The sequence below is a fragment of the Musca domestica genome, unplaced genomic scaffold (assembly GCF_030504385.1).
Source record: "Musca domestica strain aabys unplaced genomic scaffold, Musca_domestica.polishedcontigs.V.1.1 6, whole genome shotgun sequence".
NCBI classification, from domain to species: Eukaryota; Metazoa; Arthropoda; class Insecta; order Diptera; family Muscidae; genus Musca; species Musca domestica.
In genome coordinates, this window is record NW_026712363.1 from 24,511,654 (window position 1) to 24,532,675 (window position 21,022).

At 35.8% G+C, this 21,022-nt stretch overlaps 1 protein-coding gene across 3 annotated transcripts in view; it reads left to right on the plus strand.

Annotated features, from left to right (window-relative positions):
* Positions 1-21,022, plus strand: part of LOC101892671 (facilitated trehalose transporter Tret1-2 homolog) — a 122,807-nt gene that overhangs the window by 98,554 nt on the left and 3,231 nt on the right. For 2 of the 3 annotated variants that reach the window (XM_059129074.1, XM_059129073.1), the window contains 2 exons: positions 17,748-18,359; positions 19,066-19,317. In XM_059129074.1, the coding sequence (XP_058985057.1) occupies positions 17,772-18,359; positions 19,066-19,317 (840 nt within the window). In that variant the 5' untranslated portion in view covers positions 17,748-17,771. Of the gene's footprint in view, positions 1-17,576; positions 17,677-17,747; positions 18,360-19,065; positions 19,318-21,022 lie in introns of those variants that run through there. The other variant, XM_059129075.1, reaches the window with a different exon arrangement.

The following is a 21,022-nucleotide window of genomic DNA, read 5'->3' on the forward strand; positions in this document are numbered from 1 at the left end:
AAACGATGACGTTTCAAGGTTATTTTAACGAAACTAAAAGACAAAATTAATTCGAAAAAAAAAATACCATAATTCATAACCTAGACTCATTGAATACCGACAAGATATGGAAATGAGTTTCGAAAAAAAAAAAATCGAAATTAAAAATTTTATTTCATTAGAAAAAAAAATTAAAATGACCGCAAAAAGAAGATTTCTATTGAACTTCATCTTGAGAGAAGAACCCACAACATAACGATTTTAACCTGGGTATACTACTATACAACGATACAGCGCCGATACTATGCGTCGATATTCGCCACTAGGTATTTTTCTTATGAAATGAGAATTAGGCATCTAAACCATAGAAGTGTGCATTTATTTTTAGATCCTAAACATGTTGTCCTAACATGGGTTTAGAGGTTAAAAATCTTGGCATTTTAATGGAAAGATTTAATTGGGATCGGAAATCGGCTTTCCCTCTGTCTAAACTCCTTTTATAAAAAAAAAATACAAATTAGGCATCCTCCCATCGGCCATTTTTATACCCTTAGCCATATGGCTAAAGAGGTCAAAACGTGCCTCATCGTAATAATGGTTTCAGACACTAGATCTCTTTGGATCAAATTCGTTTCAGGTCATTTGAGTCGATCTAGCGATGTCCGTCCCTCTATCTGGCTGAAGTGCACGATAACAGTCGATGAGAGTATCCGATATGATCCAAACTTGGTACTTTGTAATATTATTGTCAAACTTAGATCGAGTTCGGAGATGGGCAATATCGATGCACTTTTCCTGGTACCTCCCACACAAAATGTCAATAGGTTCAAAGAAAATATTTTACTGCACAGAGAAAGAAAGGATAATCCGATTTTGCTCCAACTTTGCGAATCCTAATATATGCAGCAGTGCTAGGTCAGGTGCGAAAATGAACAATATCGGTCTACTCCATGAAGTACCTATCCCACAAAGGGTCAAAATTTTGAATAATTATAACTCTTATAAAATGTGATGTAAATATCTTATTCTCTTCAAATTACACACATCACAATATTTTTATTAACCCAAGGTCTGGTGTGAAGATGGAATATATTCGTCGACTCATTCTGGTACCTCCCCCACAAAGGGTCAACAATTTTGAATATTCATGAAGCTCATAAAGCACGAAATAAACATTCGATTCCATTCAGACTTGACACATCTCAATATTTCCATGAACACAAGATATGTTATGAATATGGTAGAGATCGGGCCATTCCTTCTGGTACCTCCCACACAAAGGGTCAAAGTTTAGAATAACAAAAACGATCATAAAAATCGAAATAAGCAACCGGTTCTCTTTAAATTACATACATCAGAATATTTTTAAAAACCCAAGATCTGGTGTGAAGATGGCATATATCGCTCCACTCCTTCTGGTACCTCCCCCACAAAAGGTCAAAATTTTGAGTATCCATGAAGCTCACAAAACAGAAAATTAACATCAGATTCTATTCAGACTTGGTACATCTCAATATTTCCATCAACACAAAATTTCTTATAAAGATGCTAGAGATCAGAACATTTCTTCTGGTACCTTCCGAATTGGTCAATATTGGCCAACAGCTTCGGAACCTGCCCCATAAAGGGTCAACAGTTTGAATAATAATAACTCAAGCCTGGGGGTATACATCTGTCGACTGATATTATTTTACTTGTTATATTGTCCGAAGCTCTGTAACTGTTGAATTTTTCGCCTCTTGTTTCCTCACCGATTCTCATTCGATTGCTCACACTATTTTGCATATTTCAAACTCTATCGTAATTAAGTCCAAAAAAATTGAAGTATGATATCATGTTGGGCGCCACTTTGAAAAATGTTAATATATTTTAAATTTGAAGAAAGTGGCGTTCAACAAAATTTCTCTCGAGATTTTCCTACATTTTCTCATTCTCTTTGGCCGTTATATAGCATATTCGAAGCTCATATGTAATTTTTATTAAATTGCCGCCCAACGGCATGACCATGGATTTTGCTGGACTTAAAGCCAATCTTGGGATGTCTTGGAGCACAAATGCTTGTTCGATGAAAGGTATTTCTTTTGATTTGTTACCAGTCTAATACATACATTTGAAAAATGGCGCCCAACGTAATTCAATTATTTTTCAATCTTGGGTTATTTTTTTGTTTTTTTGTTAGTATTATCCAACGGAAAAGGCAAAAGGTAATTTAATATCAAGACTTACTTCCTGTTTAAACAAAATTATCTAATTTTAATATACTTTCTAGATAATCGATTTCAATAACAAAACCAAAACGCACTAAGCCTTGTTAACAAAACAGAATAACTAACACTCACCCGATTGCATGAAAGCTCAGAAAATTACGGCAAATTATTATTATGGCGTTCATATTAACTCTCCAAAGTGGAAAATAAACAAAAAAAAAAAAAAAAAACAATTTACAAATGCACATTTAAATAAATTTCGTATTCAGTATTTTTTTACGCCTTATTATCTCCGCCTCCAGTTTTCTCTGTGGGACAATGAATGTATTGGCTTTTGGCATACAACTCGCCCACCTTCCTTTGGCTAGCCTTTGTTTGTCTCAATTTTTGCTTATTTTTTTCTTGTTTTCGCTTCGCTTTTCCAAAGGAGGTCAATCCTACCATCCATTTCATTGTAAGACAAATGGTAATATTCGGCGCATCTGTACATTTTCTTGGCCAAAGGCCAGATTGGAAACAAAAGTATTGTTTATCCGAATGTTTTGTTGTTTATGTGGTTCCTCTTTTTATCATCGCCGGATTAAAATTGGTAATGTAATGGCCTGATTTTTTCGTTCGTAGGCACACACATCTGTTTTTTAAGGGTAAACGTACATTGAAGGTTGTTTTTTTTTTTTTTTTTTTTTTTTTTTTTTTTGGGAGAAAGTAGGCAAGAATCAGTAATGAGCTACAAAAAATTGGCGAATATAAGCCATAGAAGTGTGCATTTATTTTTAGATCTTAAATATGTTGCCCTTACATGGATTGGGAGGTTGAACATCTTGGCGTTTTGTTGAGAGGATATAATGATAGATTTTTTACATAAAAATTTAACTCATATTTAGATTTCTCTAATGATAGATTTTTTACATAAAAATTTAACTCATATTTCTTCAATTTTATCTCATTTTTCTATGAAGATAAGGATCAAATTCGAATTTCTCTCTTTGAATTAAATTAATAAAAGGCAGACAAGCCCTAGCCTATATCTTAGCCCCCGTCACTCTCAATATTATCCAGAGCTTCGTAACTTTGGAATTTCTCACTATCTCTCTCATTGACTCTCAGTCACTTGCTCACATTATTTTGCATACTCCAAACTCTATCGTAAATAAGTGTAAAGAATTTGAAGTACGATATTAGGTTGGGCGCCACTTTGTAAAATATTAATATTTTTTGAATTTGAAAAAAAAAAAAAAAAATGGCGCCCAACTAAATATCACTGGAGATTTCCCTACATTATCTCATTCTCTTTTGCCTTTATGTAATATATTCGAAGCTCATATATAAGTCCAAAACAATAAATGTATGTTAACATGTTGGGCGCCAGTTTTTATTAAATTCACTTTATTTTACGAAAATACCGACCAACAGCAGTGTTTGCTTGCCAGCATTCACGGCCTCTTTAATAAGGTTATGTAGGAGGCCTGAATTCGCCTCCTTTGCTTTGGTCTTCCTTGCCAAATCAAAAGGAATTCAGATGATCTGACTGTTGGGTTAAACTTTTCTAATCATGAAGCACATAAAACACGGTATTTACATCAGATTCCATTAAGACTTGCAACATCCCAATACTTTCCTCAACACAAGATCTGGTATAAAGATGGTAGAGATCGGACCACTTTTTCTGGTACCTCCCTCACAAAGGGTCAAGGTTTTCAATAACAAAAAGTGATCATGAAATCCGAAATAAGCCATAATAAGTTTTCTTCATATTTCACCCGTCCCATTATTTCCGCTAAATCAAGGTCTGGTGTGAAGATGGAATATATCGGGCCACTTCTTCTGTTAGCTCACCCACAAAGGGTCAAAATTTTGAATACCCATGAAGCTCATAAAACACCAAAGTAACATTCCTCAACGTCAACCTCATCAGTTTTCCTAAGTGAAATCCTCATTCCGATCTACATTCTCTTCCCACTATAAGTGGGCCCTTTTTTGATAAATATAGAAACACGTGTGCTAAAAATTGGGTCTAAAAAGAAGGGTATTTGGAAGAAAGTCACCTGACTTTTAAAATGGACCAAAGTTATTTTAAAATTTCCAATTTAAGCAAAAATTTTTTTCGGTTCCAACTACATTGGGATATTCGGCAAAGTCATAAACTTGGACATACATGGTGGCAGACAAAGAGTGCTAAATATTTTTCCTTTTTTTGGCAAAATATGTATGTTTTGCAATAACAATGCGAAACATTATAACATTGAGGGAGACACAAAAGAAACAGGTCTTGCCCTGCTTATTGATATGCGATTTTATTTATAGAACTGAATGATAATTACAAATATTACGATCCCAAGCTTGATGTGTTTGTCTCGGCAAGCATCCTTGCAATCGATGGCAATAAAAATACATTATTATTTATTCAGAATATTGCAAATGATTCTACGAAGAAGAAATTAATGAAAATGGAACACAGTTAATAAACTTACTTTGTCTTGAGATTTTATTTTTGAGTCATACAAAGTTCATTGATCCTGCATTATAGACCTACCTCAATCTCAAACTTTGAAAACTTTGAAGAAAACCCTGTTTTTAAAAAATGTATACTTTTTTAGGAAAAAACGGGGACTTTTTTCTTGATCTGAATTTTTAGCTTAAAATTTTAAAAAAAATATATCAAAAAATTGGTTTAACAAACTATGGCGCCCAAATGTTTTCCACTGGCATTATCTACCTCATTCACAGTTTTTATAATTTTAGAAATATTTTAAGAAATATTTTTCCTTTTGGAAAGACAATTCAATTTCTTGCAACAATTTTTAGCCAGAAAATACATAAACCGTTGGGCTACAAAAATATGGCGCCCAACGTTTTTAAACGATATTCGGTGTTTTGATGATTTTAGCGACATTATTTACCGGAATTGTTTCAAATTCGGCATTTGAAGTTCGTAATGGATACTAGAGCCTATGACAGAAAATTGTCTGTGCGGTTCTACGTCTTCTTATAGCCCCCATATAATGAGACCTCCCTATATTCGGTATTTTGATGATTTTAGCGACATTATTCATCGGAATTGTTTCCAATTTGGCATTTGAAGTTCGGAATGGATACTACAGCCTATGACAGAAAATTGTACGTGCAGGTCCACGTTTTGGTGTAAACCCCATATAATGGTATCTCCCGATATTTGGTATTTTGATGACTTTAGCTACTTATTCACCGATTTTTTGTCAGGTTTTGTATTTGAATATTGTAATGGCTTATGACACAAGTTGCTTATGCAGGTCCACGTCGTCGTATAGACGACTACATTCGGTAATTTTAAGATTTTAAAAGAATTTTTAACGCATTTTATTTTTTTGAAAATTTCCAAATTCGTTCCTTATGGTGCAGGGTATACAAATTTCGGCCTGTCCAAACTTACAGCTTTTTTATTTGTTTAATATATTTTCAAAACTGTAACCGACATTTGAAAGAAAAATACCTTTTCAATTTGAAGATAAAAAATATATATTAAAAAATGGCGCCCAACGTTAACACATGAGATTGAAAATCTGTACAGTTCCATAAAAAGCTATAACCGAGATTAAAATTAAATTAAAATTGATTTAGGAAATTTACATCTTTAATTTAAAGTTGTAAAAAATGCTTACAAATTAAAATGGCGCCCAACATTAACATATGGCGTAACAAAATTATTATTGTTATTATTTTTTTTTTTCTGGAAAAGTTCCAATCACTTTTTAATATCATTCTATGCTAGATTTTTTTCTTAACAACAACTGTCATCAATATCTGGAAATATCTATTTTGAAATTGATGACATGTGTCAAATGTGGTTTGACATTCCATACGTATTTTGACATATATTGTGTTTTTACCTTAGCGACATCTATAAGATCATCTCAGATTTAAATTACATACGTTTATATATATCGCAGAATTAAATATGAAATACGTAGAAAAAAATTTTTCAAGTTCAAGAGACTTTTTCAAATGGAATATTTTTTTTCAATAACGGTAATTAATTTTTGTTTCCATTTCATTAAATTTTTGACATGCATTTGTGTTTCTTATTGAAATTAACTTGGAAATTTTTATGTGGTTAATTGCTTTTTGTTGTTGTTGTCATGCATTATTTATAAAAAAAATATATGTTTACGTCATTTGGTTTTTTAAATTTAATTTTAATTTCATTTTTTTATTTTTGTCTTTTTTTTTGAGAACAGACAATTAAAAATTTGAGGGTTTGTTTGGTAGAAATGTATGATTAATTATTTTGTGATTTTTTTTTTTTTGTCTTAAAAAATATTTTTTTTTTTCAATATTTTTCAAATCGAATTTCCGATGAACGAAAATCCCCGTTTTCATTAGAGGATATAAATATCTCAAAAGCATATAAAAGTCGACAGATATATGGCCCCAGACTTAATTTTTTTAAATTTCGACCTTTTGTGGGGGAAGTACCAGAAAGAGTTAACCGATTTTGCCCATCTCCAAATGTCCTGATACGGATTTAGTCCAAAGAGATCTAAGGTCAAAAACCGTTATTTCGTTGATGCACGTTTTGGCCGCATCAAATGATTTATACCCTCTCAGGCCATATGGCTGAGGCTATAAAAAGGCGGGGCCTACACCACTATGCATATTTAGTAGAACTAACCGTTACTAATAAACGTTTATACTGGGAATTAATGAGAAGAGAATTCTCATCCTTTCAACTCATCAACCTTCAAATTACTACAATTAATTGACCCCCGCCCCCAATTTTTTGTTAAATATCATGACAGCCGACAAAAACAAAGATCTCACCTTAATTGACACATCCAATAGTAGTCTCCTGTCATAAACACGAAAACTCTTCCTTGGACCCCTTTTAAGATAATTAACCAAACAAAGAGAAGGACTTTAAGATTACACTTACATTGTATGACCCAAACGGAAACATGAATCTCCCAGAAATGCCTTAAGTGACACTGGCGACATTTACCTTCAAGGAAATGTCAATATGGAGGACAACAACTATTAGATTTTGTTGTTGTTGCTGTTATTATTATAATTGCCATTAAGTGATTATCTCCTGTTGCTTCATTCCTGTTTTGCTATTAATTAATCCCTTTAAGGCTTAATTATAAAAATGACATTGCATGGCGGCTTTAGGAATAGAGGAAGGTGTGTGTGTGTGTGAGGGAGAGAGGAGAGGAGAGGGAGAGAAGGGGGAGAAGATGGAGTTGGGAGGTATAACAGATTACCTCGTTTACTTGAATTTAACATCAAATTGAAAATACGTTTTACATTGAGCAGGAGAATGATGTGATGTGCTGTTGCCAGATTGAGGGAAAATGAAGTTGGGAACTATAAACATCGAATCATGTTATTATGTCCTAGGAAATTTAAGGAGAGAGTTTGATGCTTATTTCGCTTTCTTTGGGCGTTTTGTTTTTCAAAAATCTTGAACCCCATGTGGGTGAGGTACCAGAAGAAATTTCCCGATCTCTACCATCTTTATAACAGTTCTTGTGTTTATGGAAATATTGAGACGTACCAAGTCTGGATGGAATCGGAAGTTAATTTAAGACGCGAAATTAGCTTCACGGATATTTAAAATTTTGACTCTTTGTGGGTTAATAAAAATATTGTGATGTGTGTAATTTGAAGAGAACCGAATGCATATTTCGGATTTTATGATCGTTTATGTTTTTCAAAATTTTGACCCTTTGTGGGGGAGGTACCAGAAGGAATGTACCGATCCCTAACATCTTTATAACAAATCTTGTGTTGATGGAAATATTGAGATGTGCCATGTCTGCGTGAAATCGGATGTTGATTTCGTGTTTTATGAGTTTCAGGAATATTCAAAATGTTGACCCTTTGTGGGGGAGGTACCAGAAGGTGTGGACCGATATCTTCCATCTTCACACCAGACCTTGGGTTAGTAAAAATATTGTGATGTGTGTAATTTGAGGAGAACCGGATGTTTATTTCGGATTTTATGATCGTTTTGGTTATTTAAAAATTTTGCCCCTTTGTGGGGGAGGTACCAGAAGGAATGATCCGATCTGTACCATCTTTATAATAGATCTTGTGTTGATGAAAATATTGAGATGTGCCAAGTCTGAATGGAATCGGAAGTTAATTTCGTGTTTTATGAGCTTCACAAATATTCAAAGTTTTGACCCTATGTGATAGAGGTACCACAAGGAGTGGACCGATATATTCCATCTTCACACCTGGTTTCATAAACATATTGCTATGTGTCAAATTTGAAGGCAATTGAACACTTAAATCACATTTTATAAGAATTATAATTATTCAAAATTTTGACCCTTTGTGGGGGAGGTACTTGATGGAGTGGGCCGATATTGCCCATTTTCACACCTGACCTAGCACTGGTGCAAATACTAGGATTTGCAAAGTTGGAGCAAAATCGGATTATCCTTTCTCTTTCTATGCAGTAAATTATTTTCTTTGAAAATGTCGACATTTTGTGGGGGTACCAGAAGGAGTGGACCGATATTACCCATCTCCGAGCTCGATCTAAGTTTGATAATAACATTACGATGTACCAAGTTTGGATCAAATCGAATACTCCCTCCGAGAGTTATCGCTATATCGACTTCAAATGACCTGAAACGGATTTGGTCCAAAGAGACCTAGCGTCTAAAACCGTTATTTTATATAGACCCCTCTAGCCATATGGGTGAGGGTATAAAAAAAGTCTGTCAGTATAGTTATATGGGGCCAAAACGTCGATCTATACAGCCCATTTTCAATACCAGAAGTCTTGCAGACCTGAAACACATCTGAGTTAAATTTTATCTACCTATTTCATTTTCTGCGAAAGTTAGGACAAGGACATGGTGAAACTCGACATAGAACCCCTTTGCTGATCAAGAATATATATAGACTATCGTGAATATTACGAAGTATTATAAACGGCAAGGCAAACTTAATAAACCCTCCATACTATGGTGGGGGTATAAAAAAATATGGCAACATTGTATTCCTCAACATCGCACACACACATACAGATCTTCGTCACAACAACAAAACAACTTCCTCACATTAAACTAGCCAAAGGAAGATGAGACTAGCAAAACAACAATTGCCCAACGATTGTGATGCTGCTCCTGAGATTACCAGTTTATACGTTCTCTTTAAGCTGCAAACATTGAAGAACGCATTAATCTGTTGCGTTTGGGCGTAGACAAACCTGTGGAACTAGTTATACACATGTTGAGAATCCAACCATGACTACAACACAATACGACTGTCGGAAAGTCACGTAGCTATTTCCAATAATCCTTGTCCTCTACCACAACCTCTGCCAGCCATGACATTGTAGAGGACGAATAATGACAAGAAAATGTTGAAGGATAGAAAAAAACAAAAACAAGAAAAAAAAGAAATGTGGGCGCTCAACGAATTTTCCATGTCCATTTTATGGACATACCCTCCACCTTATGTCCCCTTGTCCCAAACGCCCTCATCACTAAATGGCATACCAACATATTTGTTTGTTTGCTGGAAATACACCCAAGAAGTTCGTTCCCAAAATGACAAGGGCATTGCAATGTGACCCCTTGATGTCATTTCGAGACAATGTTGATGATGGCGATGATGAAATATAAATTAATTTTTCATATGCTTTTATATTTTTGGTAAAATTTTTTTTTGGTGTGACGTCATCATGGACAAATTTAACTTAAATTATTAGCCCCTCAAATGAAATTATTCTCAGGGTTTTTTTATAAATATGTCTCGTTTGTGACTTTTATACTTAGATTATGGTATTTATAGATAATTTGTTTTAATGAGCGAAATAATTTTATTTTTATTTAACAATGCGTGTTAATAATGTCTTAATTTTAGATCATTCACAGCGATTTGATTTTATTTCAGATATCTGGACCACGTTAATGATGATCGAACAAACCTTTCACTTGTATCATTTTTTTTTATTTTTATATTTAAAATCTTTGAATCGTAACATAACAAGGCATATTTGAATTCTCATAAGGCCCCTGCAAAATTTCGTAAAGGTCTTAATTTGTTTTTTTTTACAAAAGTGGCGCCCAACATAATGTCATAAGGTTATTTATTTGGAAAATAATAAAAATTAGAGAATGTAAAGGTCTTAATTTGTTTTTTCCATTTTATTTTACAAAAGTGGCGCCCAACATGATGTCATGAAGTAAGGGTATTTGGACTTACATGGACCAATAAAAGGAAAAAGAAGTTGATGCGGCCAAAACGTGCCTCATCGAAATAAATATAAAATGCGAAATTAACATCCTATTCCATTCGCACTTGGGAAATCTCAATATTTTTAATCAACACAAGATCTGTAATAAAGATGGTAAAGATCGGACAATTTCTTCTGGTACCTCCCCCACAAAGGGTCATAATTTTGAATAATAAAAACGATCATGTGATAATTATTCTAGCTTCCGAACGAAATGAAGTAGGTTGATTAAATTTTATTAAAATGTATATTATTTCTACAGGAGTTTTGGTTTTTAAAATGAGCCATGTAGGTTCACGTTCTGGTATGGCCCCCATACAACAGTACCCCCGATATTCGGTATTTGGATGCTATTAGCGACATTATTCACCGGAATTGCTTCAAATTTGGTATTTGAAGTTCGTAATGGATACTACAGCCTAACACAGAAAATTGTCTATGCAGGTCTAGGTTTTCGTATAGCCCTCCTTTTAACAGTAGCCCTCATATAACAGTACCTCCCGATATTCGGTTTTTTAATGATCTTAGCGACATCCTTAATCGGAATTGTTTCAAATTTGGTATTGGAAATTCGTAATGGATACTACAGCCTATGACTGAAATTTGTCTTTGCAGGTCCACGTCTTCATAGAACGGAACCTCCCGATATTCGGTATTTTGATGATTTTAACGACGTTATTCACCGGAATTGTTTCAAATTTGGCGTTTGATGTTCGTAATGGATACTAAAGCCTATGACAGAAAATTGTCTGTACAGATCCACGTCTTCGTATATCCCCATATAAAGGAACCTCCCGATATTCGGTATTTTGGTGATATAAGCGGTATTAATCACCGGAATTATTTCAAATTTGATATTTGAAGCTCGTAATGGATACCACAGCCTAAGACAGAAAACTGTCTGTGCAGGTCCACGTCTTCGTATAGCCCTTATATAACGGTACCTCCCGATATTTCATTTTGCCATCATGTTAGGGGGTAAATTTTTTAAGACAAATTTTTTATCAAAAAAATGTCTCTAAAATATTTTACATAAATGGCGCCCAACATGAAATTATACATTGATTGCTGTATGAGACTCTCAAGAGCTCTTCTGCAGTAAAAACACATTTTTAACTATTTTCCACCAATAGAAGACCTCTAGCAGTTTTTCTTTTTTCATAGAAATCATGTTGCAGGTTATCTGTCCACGGAAACTCTGTTCAATGGAAACCTCCTCAGAAAATAAAACTTCCTCGTTGACCTCAAAGCCACTGTTCGTTCAGACATCACCTGAGATTTGGGATCATGTTACACACTATTTGTGGTTTGTGTTGGGGTGGATCTCATCTGCCCCTACTCCTCCAGCTCATAGGTGCCGCCACATTGTGCAAATATGTACCTTTGTATAAATCGAAACCACTGTAGCCGCAAATAAATCTCACTATGAAAACATGTGAAGCAATTTATCTATACACTGCGAATCCGCAACATTGCGGTGGAGAAAAAAACAACAACAAGAAAATCAACAGTATATCTAATGATTTGAATATTTGTTTGTCTTATTTAAATTACTTAGCTCTATGACCACTTATGGAGAGAACTAGTAACTGCACGGTGACTACAACGTCACAAGGGAGGTGTGTCTCCAACATCGTTTCGTTTCTGTTTTTCTCATCCAACAGCCGAATGAAATGCGGGAATGATGCCAAACCACAACCCTCTAACACAAAAACCTGGCACAACTTGCGTCAATTCTGTTTTGAATTTCATGTGCGACAACAATCCGCAAAAGTATTTCATTACGTTTGTCGCTTCCAGCGCAAAAAAAGGCCCCTTCGACTGAGGGCTTGCCGCTTCCCTTGGCCTCATACGCTGTCACAATTTGCGTATGGGTTTATTTTTCTTCTACGTATTCAATGAATCGAACTAACAGAGGTCATACAAAGGGCATTTGTGTGAACAGTTTTGAAACTGGGCTGAGAGGGACATATGGCTTTTCTCAAACCTTTTTCTACACATGTGGGAAAGTCTCATGACATACATAGCTACCTAAATATTTCCGGTCAAAAAAAAAATAAAATTTAAAATTTCCCATTAATATTCTAACCTCTGCTTTACTTGTATTAAAAATCTGTCTCTTTTTTGCCTCCGCCAGCCCATGTGACGGTTAATTTAATTTTAATACCCCTCCCATAACTTTCAATACAACGGTGGCATGCATGCATTTAGAATTTTAATTTTATTTTTAAATATCAAACGGAATGTAAGCAGAATAAACTTGAGGGTAACGCTTTCATATTTGGCCAGCCTAACAGGAAGTTCTAAAACCGTTTTTACAGTTGAATGTTATTTTTGCCATAACGGGTTTTGTCGTCGTTGTCGCTGTTGTTGTTGTTGTTGTGCGAGCTTCCCCCTTGTTTACCTTGACCATCAAAAGCTGCAATTGCAGAATCATGTAAAGCTCTTTTTAGTTAACATTGTGCAGCAATGTTAGGGGAAATGTTAATAACATTGTTTTATCATGGAAAAGCTCCTACATTTGATAATTCAAATGCCGAAGAGCCGTTATTAAAACTTTTACACCCCAGAGAAATCTGAATAAGGACTCAGAAAAATTATATTTTCATATCCTCCATTTTGAAAGGGAGGGTATATTAACTTTGTTATTCCGTTTGTAACATCTCTAAATATTTGTCGTAGACCCCATATATTCATGATCTAAGTCGATTTAACGATGTTCGTCTGTCTTTCTGTCTGTTGAAATCACGGTACAGCCCACATTATTTGACGTAGAGCTCTAAAATTTGGCAGAACAATTTGTATTATGTCTAGGATGATTGGTACTGAAAATGAGATTTATCGGTCCACGTTTTGGTATATCGGCCTCCCGATTTTCGACATTTTGATGATTTTTACCACATTTTTTCATGGATTTGTCGAAAATTGGTACTTGAAAGTCATAATGGATTCTAGAACCGGTGGCGAAACATTGTACTTATAGGTCCACGACTTTGTATAGCCGCCATATAACGGTACCTACCGACATTCCGTATTTTGATGATTTTTGCCACATTATTTTTACAGATTTGTTTAAAAATTGGTATTTGTAGTTTGTAAGGGGTTCTATCTCCAGTGTCGGAATATAGTATATGTGGGTCCACGTCTAGATACAGCCCCCATATGATGGTAGCTACCAATATTCGGTATTTTGGACGATTTTAGGTACAATATTCACCGAAATTGTTTCAAATTTGGTATTTGAAGTTCCTAATATGTTCCATAGCCTGTGCCAGAAAATTGTCTATGCAGGCCCAGGTCTTCATATAGCCCCGATATAACGGTACCTCCCTATATTCGGTATTTTGACGATTAAAGGTACAATATTCTCCGAAATTGTTTGAGATTTCGTATTTGAAGGTCCTAAAAAGTTCTACAGCCTGTGACAGAAAATTGTCTATGCAGGTCCAGGTCTTCGTATAGGCCCCACATACCAGTACCTCCCTCTATTCGGTATTTTGATGATTTTACCGACATTTTTCACCGGAATTGTTTTCGTATTTAAAATTCCTAAAAGGTACTATTGCCTGTGGCAGAGAATTATCTATGCAGGTCCAGGTCTTCGTATAGCCCCCATATAACAGTATATCCCGATATTCGGTATTTTGAGGAGTCAAATTTCGTATTTGAAATTCCTAATTGGTGCTACAGCCTGCGACAGAAAATGGTCTATGCAGGTCCAGGTTTTCGTATAGCCCCCATATAACGGTACCTCAATACATTCGGTGTTTCGTTGATTTTACCGACATTATTAACCGGAATTGTCTCAAATTTGGTATTGTAAGTTCGCAATGAATACTACAGCCTATGCCAGAAAACTGTCTATGCAGATCCAGGTCTTCGTATAGGCCCTATTTATCAGTATTTTCCTATATTCGGTATTTTGACAATTCTAGGTACAGTATTCACCGAAATTGTTTGTTCCTAATATGTTCTACAGCCTGTAACAGAAAATTGTCTATTTTGGTCCAGGTCATCATATAGGCCCGATATAACGCTACCTCCCTATGTTCGGTGTTTCGATGATTTTTTCTACTTTATTTACCGGATTCTTCTTTTTCAAGTTTCGTATTTGAATATGTCCAGGTCCTCGTCTTCGTATGGACACCAATATAATGGCTATAATCGGTATTTTTAAGATTTAAAAAAAAAAAAAAATAACGGAAAATTTCCAAATTAGTTCCAAATGGTGGAGGGTATTCAATTTCCGGCCCGGCCGAACTTACTGCTTTTTTACTCATTTTAATACGTGCTCTTAGGTCTTTTCATAGCCCCTTTCAGTGCATCTTAGGAACATAATCAGTCAGTCAGAATTGTTCTTTAATAACTTTAAGATGCGTTTTTAGTTCTGTGCTCCTTACAGTGAATAGTTCAATTGTACACGGCCTAGTTCACAAACGACAATAGTTCCCAGAATTGCCGTTTTTAAGAGAAATTATTTAAAGCTGCTTCAGAAACGCTTCTAATGCTGGGAATACATTAAGCGCTTATTTGGCGGGCTTAAGTCTTCGGCTGGCTTCTTCGTAGAGGAACAAAAGAGTTTTAGGTTGACTTAGTTCGATTTTGGCCCTAGGCTCTTTGTTCATTTCCGAAGCAAGCCAAATAATCGTTTTATGTATTCCCACCCTTAAAAAGATTAGCAAACGTATGCCCCAAGTATGTTTCCTTATACGACGTAAATCGGATGCTGTTATGATATGCATTTTTCAACAATTTTTACAAATTTCAATAATATTTCCTTCAACATTTTCAATTCCAAAATCGGTTTGACAGTTCATTGTCCCAACAGCTGTGTCGATGCGACTACCGGTATTCTTCTGCCATGGGTATTACAGTAAACTGCAAACCCCTATAAAGCTATTGAACTACTGACTTGACTTTCCTATTCACTGAAGGCAGGCTTGTTTTGTACTTTTCTTAAATAAAAGAGGCTTGCGACAAGTTTTTCTTCTTCTCTGATTTTTTCAATAAATCTGTGCACCACTATATCAAATTTCCTAGCATTTGCTCAATATTAAAATCTACAAACCCCTATAAAGCTATTGAACCACTGACTTGACTGTCCTATTCACTAAAGGGAGTCCCATAATTTTTTTTTCCTAAAACGAAAGAGGCTTGTGGACAATTTTGTTCTTCTTCTCTTATTAAAAAAAAAAAAAAAAAAAAAAAAACACATTCAAACTTTCCTAGAATTTTGTTAATATGAAAATCTGTTACACTCTAGATTCCTTGAGGCTCTCATCAAAATATTCCATTCCAAGTGTTTTCCTTTTGTTTTACCAGGGATTACTTTTTACTAATCCTCTTGTGTTTTGTTACAAGCACCCTTTGGAGAACTTCAAATGAAATTTTTTTTTTGCTTGTGAACACATTTTATGGGGAAATACTGACATGAAATCGAACAACAAATAGTAAATTTATTAGATAAACAAATAACCTATTGATAGCGATCTGAGGTATTGTGTAAATGTCACAATATATCAGTTGTAAAATTCAACCTACCTACGAATAATTTCTATCATCAAATGGCGGTAGATGTATGTAATTCGAAATGATATTGACATTATTGAAGTGATAACGGAAAAATGATGATGGCTATTAGAATGCGTTTCATGAAATACCATAAGTTGGCCATAACCTTGATCAGTTGGAGGCGTGACCCAAAAGATTTCATGACTCAGTTTTAGTTAAGTTTTTCTATTAAAATTGAGATATGGCCATGCAATTGGACAACATTTTTATTTTGACGTCAAGTTTTAAGTTCCACGGAGTACTGAAATGAAGTGCAACTAATAAACAACAAATTGCATACCACCAATAACAACCCATTATCAGGGGATCATAAAAATGAATATCGGGTATTAGTAATGATTAGAACAGAAACCCTTAAACAAATAATGACAATTCGAGGGCAGAGGCGTTTCGTTTTTTCTGTTTTAGAAAGGGGATCGATATTCCCATTGGATAAAGAAGCAAAAATATCGATATCGAGAATAAAATCGATAGTCAACTAATAAACCCTACTTTAGCTAGGGGTCTATAGGTTGTTAATATAACCTAGAATTTTCTAATGAATTGCGCCATTTAAATGGTCATTTTTATTCCCTCCACCATTCGGAAGGAAATTGAAAAAATTAAAAAAAATATGTCGAAAAATACCGAAAACATTTATATGCGGGCTATACGAAGACCTGGACCAACATAGACAATTTTCTGTCTCTCCGTTGCGAAGTTCAAATACCAAATTCGAAACAGATCCGCTGAATAATGTCGCTAAAATCATCAAAATACCGAATATCTCGGGGTAGCGTTGTATGGGTGCTATACTAAAACCTGGACCTATATAGACAATTCTCTTCCAGGGGGTAAAGTACTCACAGAGAACTCCTTTTGTATAATTTCAGATAATGAAAAATGTGGCTAAAATCATCAAAATACCGAATATCGGAAGGTACAGTTATATGGGGGCTATACGATATAGTGGACATATATAAAAAATTCTCTTCCTGGTGGTAAAGTACTCACAAGGAATTCCTTGTGTAAAATTTCAGACAATGCCATTGAAAAATGCGGCTAAATTCATCAAAATACGGAATGTCGGGAGGTACAGTTATATGAGGGATATACGATATCGTAGATCGATATAGAAAATTCTCTTTCAGGGGGTTTAGTAGTCACAAAGAACTTCTTGCGTAGAATTTCAGACTATTCCAATCAATAATGTGGTTAAAATCACCAAAATACCGAATATCGGGAGGAACATTTATATGGGGGATATACGATATCGTGGACCGATATAGACAACTCTTTTTCAGGGGGTAAAATGCCCTCAGAGAACTCCTCTTGTAGAATTTCAGACAATTACATTCAATAATTTGGCTAAAATCATTAAAATACCGAATATCTAGAGGTACATTTATATGGGGGATATACGATATAGTGGACCGATATAGGCAGTTATTTTTCAGAGGGTATAGTAGCAATAAGGAACTTCTTGAGTAGAATTTCAGACAATTCCAATGAAAATGTGACTAAAATCAACAAAATACCGAATATCGGGAGATACCCATCATCAACTCTATTAGCCCACGCCTCTGCCTTACCTACATTTAACACGCAGTGACAAGTTATCACTCAATGTTATTCGCTTACCTTTAGTTTGGTCATTACAATTCGATCGATGCAGAGGAAAAACGTTTTTCTCAGTCTAATTCAAAACAAGTTAATGCCACAAATTTTTTAGGTATCAAACAAATACTAATTATTCTATTTTACACCTTTTCTCGTTACAGGATCAGGATTCGCTACTCGACACCATGGTTCATACAAGTGAGTCCACCTCAAAAACCCTACCCCAGTATGTGGCCGCCTTGTCGGCAGCTGGTGGTGCATTTGCTGCCGGTACACTGCTGGGTTGGACCTCTCCGGCCCAGACCCCATTGCTAGATGGCGAATATGGTTTCCCCGTCAGTGAGTCGGCCTTCTCTTGGATCGGCTCGGCCATGACATTGGGCGCCGCTTTCATTTGTATACCCATTGGTTTCCTCATCAATTTGATTGGTCGTAAACTGACCATGTTGCTGCTCGTCTTGCCCTTCACCTTGGGTTGGTGTCTCTTGATCTGGGCCCAAAATGTTGAAATGATGTATGCAGCTCGTTTCTTGTTGGGTATCTCGGGTGGTGCTTTCTGTGTCACCGCACCCATGTACACGGGTGAAATTGCGCAGAAGGAAATTCGGGGCACCCTGGGTAGTTTCTTTCAATTGATGATAACGGCTGGTATTCTGTTCGTTTATGCCATTGGAGCTGGTCTCGATGTGTTCTGGATGAGCGTTGTGTGCGGTCTGCTGCCATTGGTATTTGGAGCTATATTTGTCTTTATGCCAGAATCTCCTACATATTTGGTGAGTAGAATATAAAGTGAAATGTAACAAGTTAAAAAGCTGTTAACTTCGGCCGGACCGAACTTTAAATACCCTCCGCCAACTGGAACGAATTTGGCAATTTTCAAATAAATAAAATCGGTTAAAAGTTCTGTTAAAACCGACCGACAATGACGTGGATGAACTTGGAATATCAATTTTAAAACAATTCAGGTGAATAATGTCGCTAATATACGAAGCGGTGGATTCAAATACCAAATTTGAAACAATTCCGGTGATTAATGTCGCTAAAATCATCAAAATACCGAATATCGGGAGGTACCGTTATATGAGGGCTATACGAAGACGTGGACCTGCACAGACAATTTGCTGTCATAGGCTGTAGTATCCATTACGAACTTCAAATGCCAAATTTAAGACAATTCCGGTGAATAATGTCGCTAAAATCTTCAAAATACCGAATATCGAGGGGCTACAGTTATCTGGGGGCCATACAAAAAGAGGACCTACATGGCCCATTTTCAATACCAAAAATCCTGCAGGCATACTACACATTTGAGTATAATTTTCTCAACCTACTTCGTCTTAAAAACTTTAAAGACGTAGCACATATGATATTCACCGTAGGAACTCGTCTTAGACACTCGTTTCGCATTGCCAACCTATGTTTCTTTTTTTAACCCTCAACTACAATAAATAAACAATCCTTTTTGTTTCCTCCTTCCAGGTTTCTAAAAATAAGAACGAAAGTGCTATTAAGTCCATTCAATGGTTGCGTGGCAAGGAATACGACTACAATATGGAAATTGAAGAACTGAAAGACACCGAAAAGAAGATCAAAGAAAATCCCGTCTCCATTGGCAGTGCCCTGACACGTCGTGTTACCATCAAGGCTTTGTGCATCAGTTTGGGTCTTATGTTCTTCCAGCAATTGTGCGGTATCAATGCCGTCATTTTCTATTCAACCGATATTTTCAAGGTAAGTGGTTTCCAAGAAGCGAAAAAAAAAATGAGATAACGAACTGAGATTATTTCGGGAACAAGAAAATGTGACTCGTTTTCACATTATTCCGGTCAACTGGAGTGGTGCAGTAAGATAGGGAGATTAGTCATTTTGGCAAATCAAGCATGAGGGCAAAGAGTTTGGCGAATACTAATGATATAAGTAACCCCATCGGGTATAAAGCAAACCTTGTGAGAAAATCCGAAATTCTACAAGGTACCGTCATATGGGGGCTATACGAAGACCTGTATCTGCACAGACAATTTCATGTCACAGGCTGTAGTAACTTCTTCGAACTTCAAATACGAAATTTGAAGCGATTTCGGTGGACATTGTACCTAAGATCGTCAAAATACGGAATATAGAGAGGGAACGTTATATGGGGGCTGCACGAAGACCTGGACCTGCAATTTTCTGTCAAAAGCTGTAGTTGTCATTAGGAACTTCAACTACTAAATTTGAAACGATTCCGGTGGATATTGCACCAAAAACCGTCAAAATACCGAATATCGGGAGGTACCGATATATACGAAGACCAGGACCTGCATGGACAATTTTCTGTCACAAGCTGTAGTTATCATTAGGAACTTCAAATACGAAATTTGAAACGAATCCGGTGGATATTGTACCAAAAATCGTCAAAATACCGAATATCGGGAGGTACCGATATATGGGGGCTATACGAAGACCAGGACCTGCATGCACAATTTTTTGTCAGAAGAACTTCAAACACGAGATATAAAAAATCCCGTTAAATAATGTTCCTAATATCATAAAAATACCGAATATGGAGGGTACCGTTGTATGGGGGCTATACGAAGACCTGGACCTGCATGGACAATTTCATGTCACAGGCTGTAGTAACTATTTCGAACTTCAAATACGAAATATGAAACAATTCCGGTGAATAATATTCCTAATCTCATCAAAATACCGAATATCGGGGAGGACCGTTGTATGGGGGCTATGCGATATCGTGGACCTATACGGACAATTCTCTTCCAAGGCGTAAAGAACTCAGAAAGAACTCCTTGTGTGGATTTTCAGACAATTCCGGTAAATAATGTTCCTAATATCAATAAAATAACGAATGTCGGGGAGTACCGCTGTATGGGGCCTATACGATATCTTGGACCTATGAAAACAATTCACTTCCAAGGGGTAAATTGCTTAGAAAGAACTTCTTCGGTAGATTTTCAGACAATTCCTTTGAAAAATGTAGCTAAAATCATCGAATATAGGGAGGTACCGTTATATGGGGGCTACACAAAGACCTGGACCTGCATAGACAGTACTCTTCCAGGGGGCAAAGTACTCAAAAGGAAACCTTTGTGTTTTTTCAGACAATTTGATTAAAAAATTTGGCTACAATCATCAAAATACCGAATATTGGGGGTACCTTTATATGGGGGCTATATGATATCGTGTACCGATATAGCCCTATGATATCGTGGACCGATATATGGTCATGTTTCGTACTACCAGAAACAACACAACAATCACATTTCGTTGTAGTTGGCATCTCTTCTGTTTGTAAATGTGACTGTGTTGGCAACACTAAAGCTAACGTATCGTAACGCAACGCAACGTAAGGTAGACACTTGTATGCTGGGGAAAGTAATTAGGTTAGGAAATCCCGTTAAAAATTATTAACCTGCCAGAGCCGTAGTGTGACCAGGAT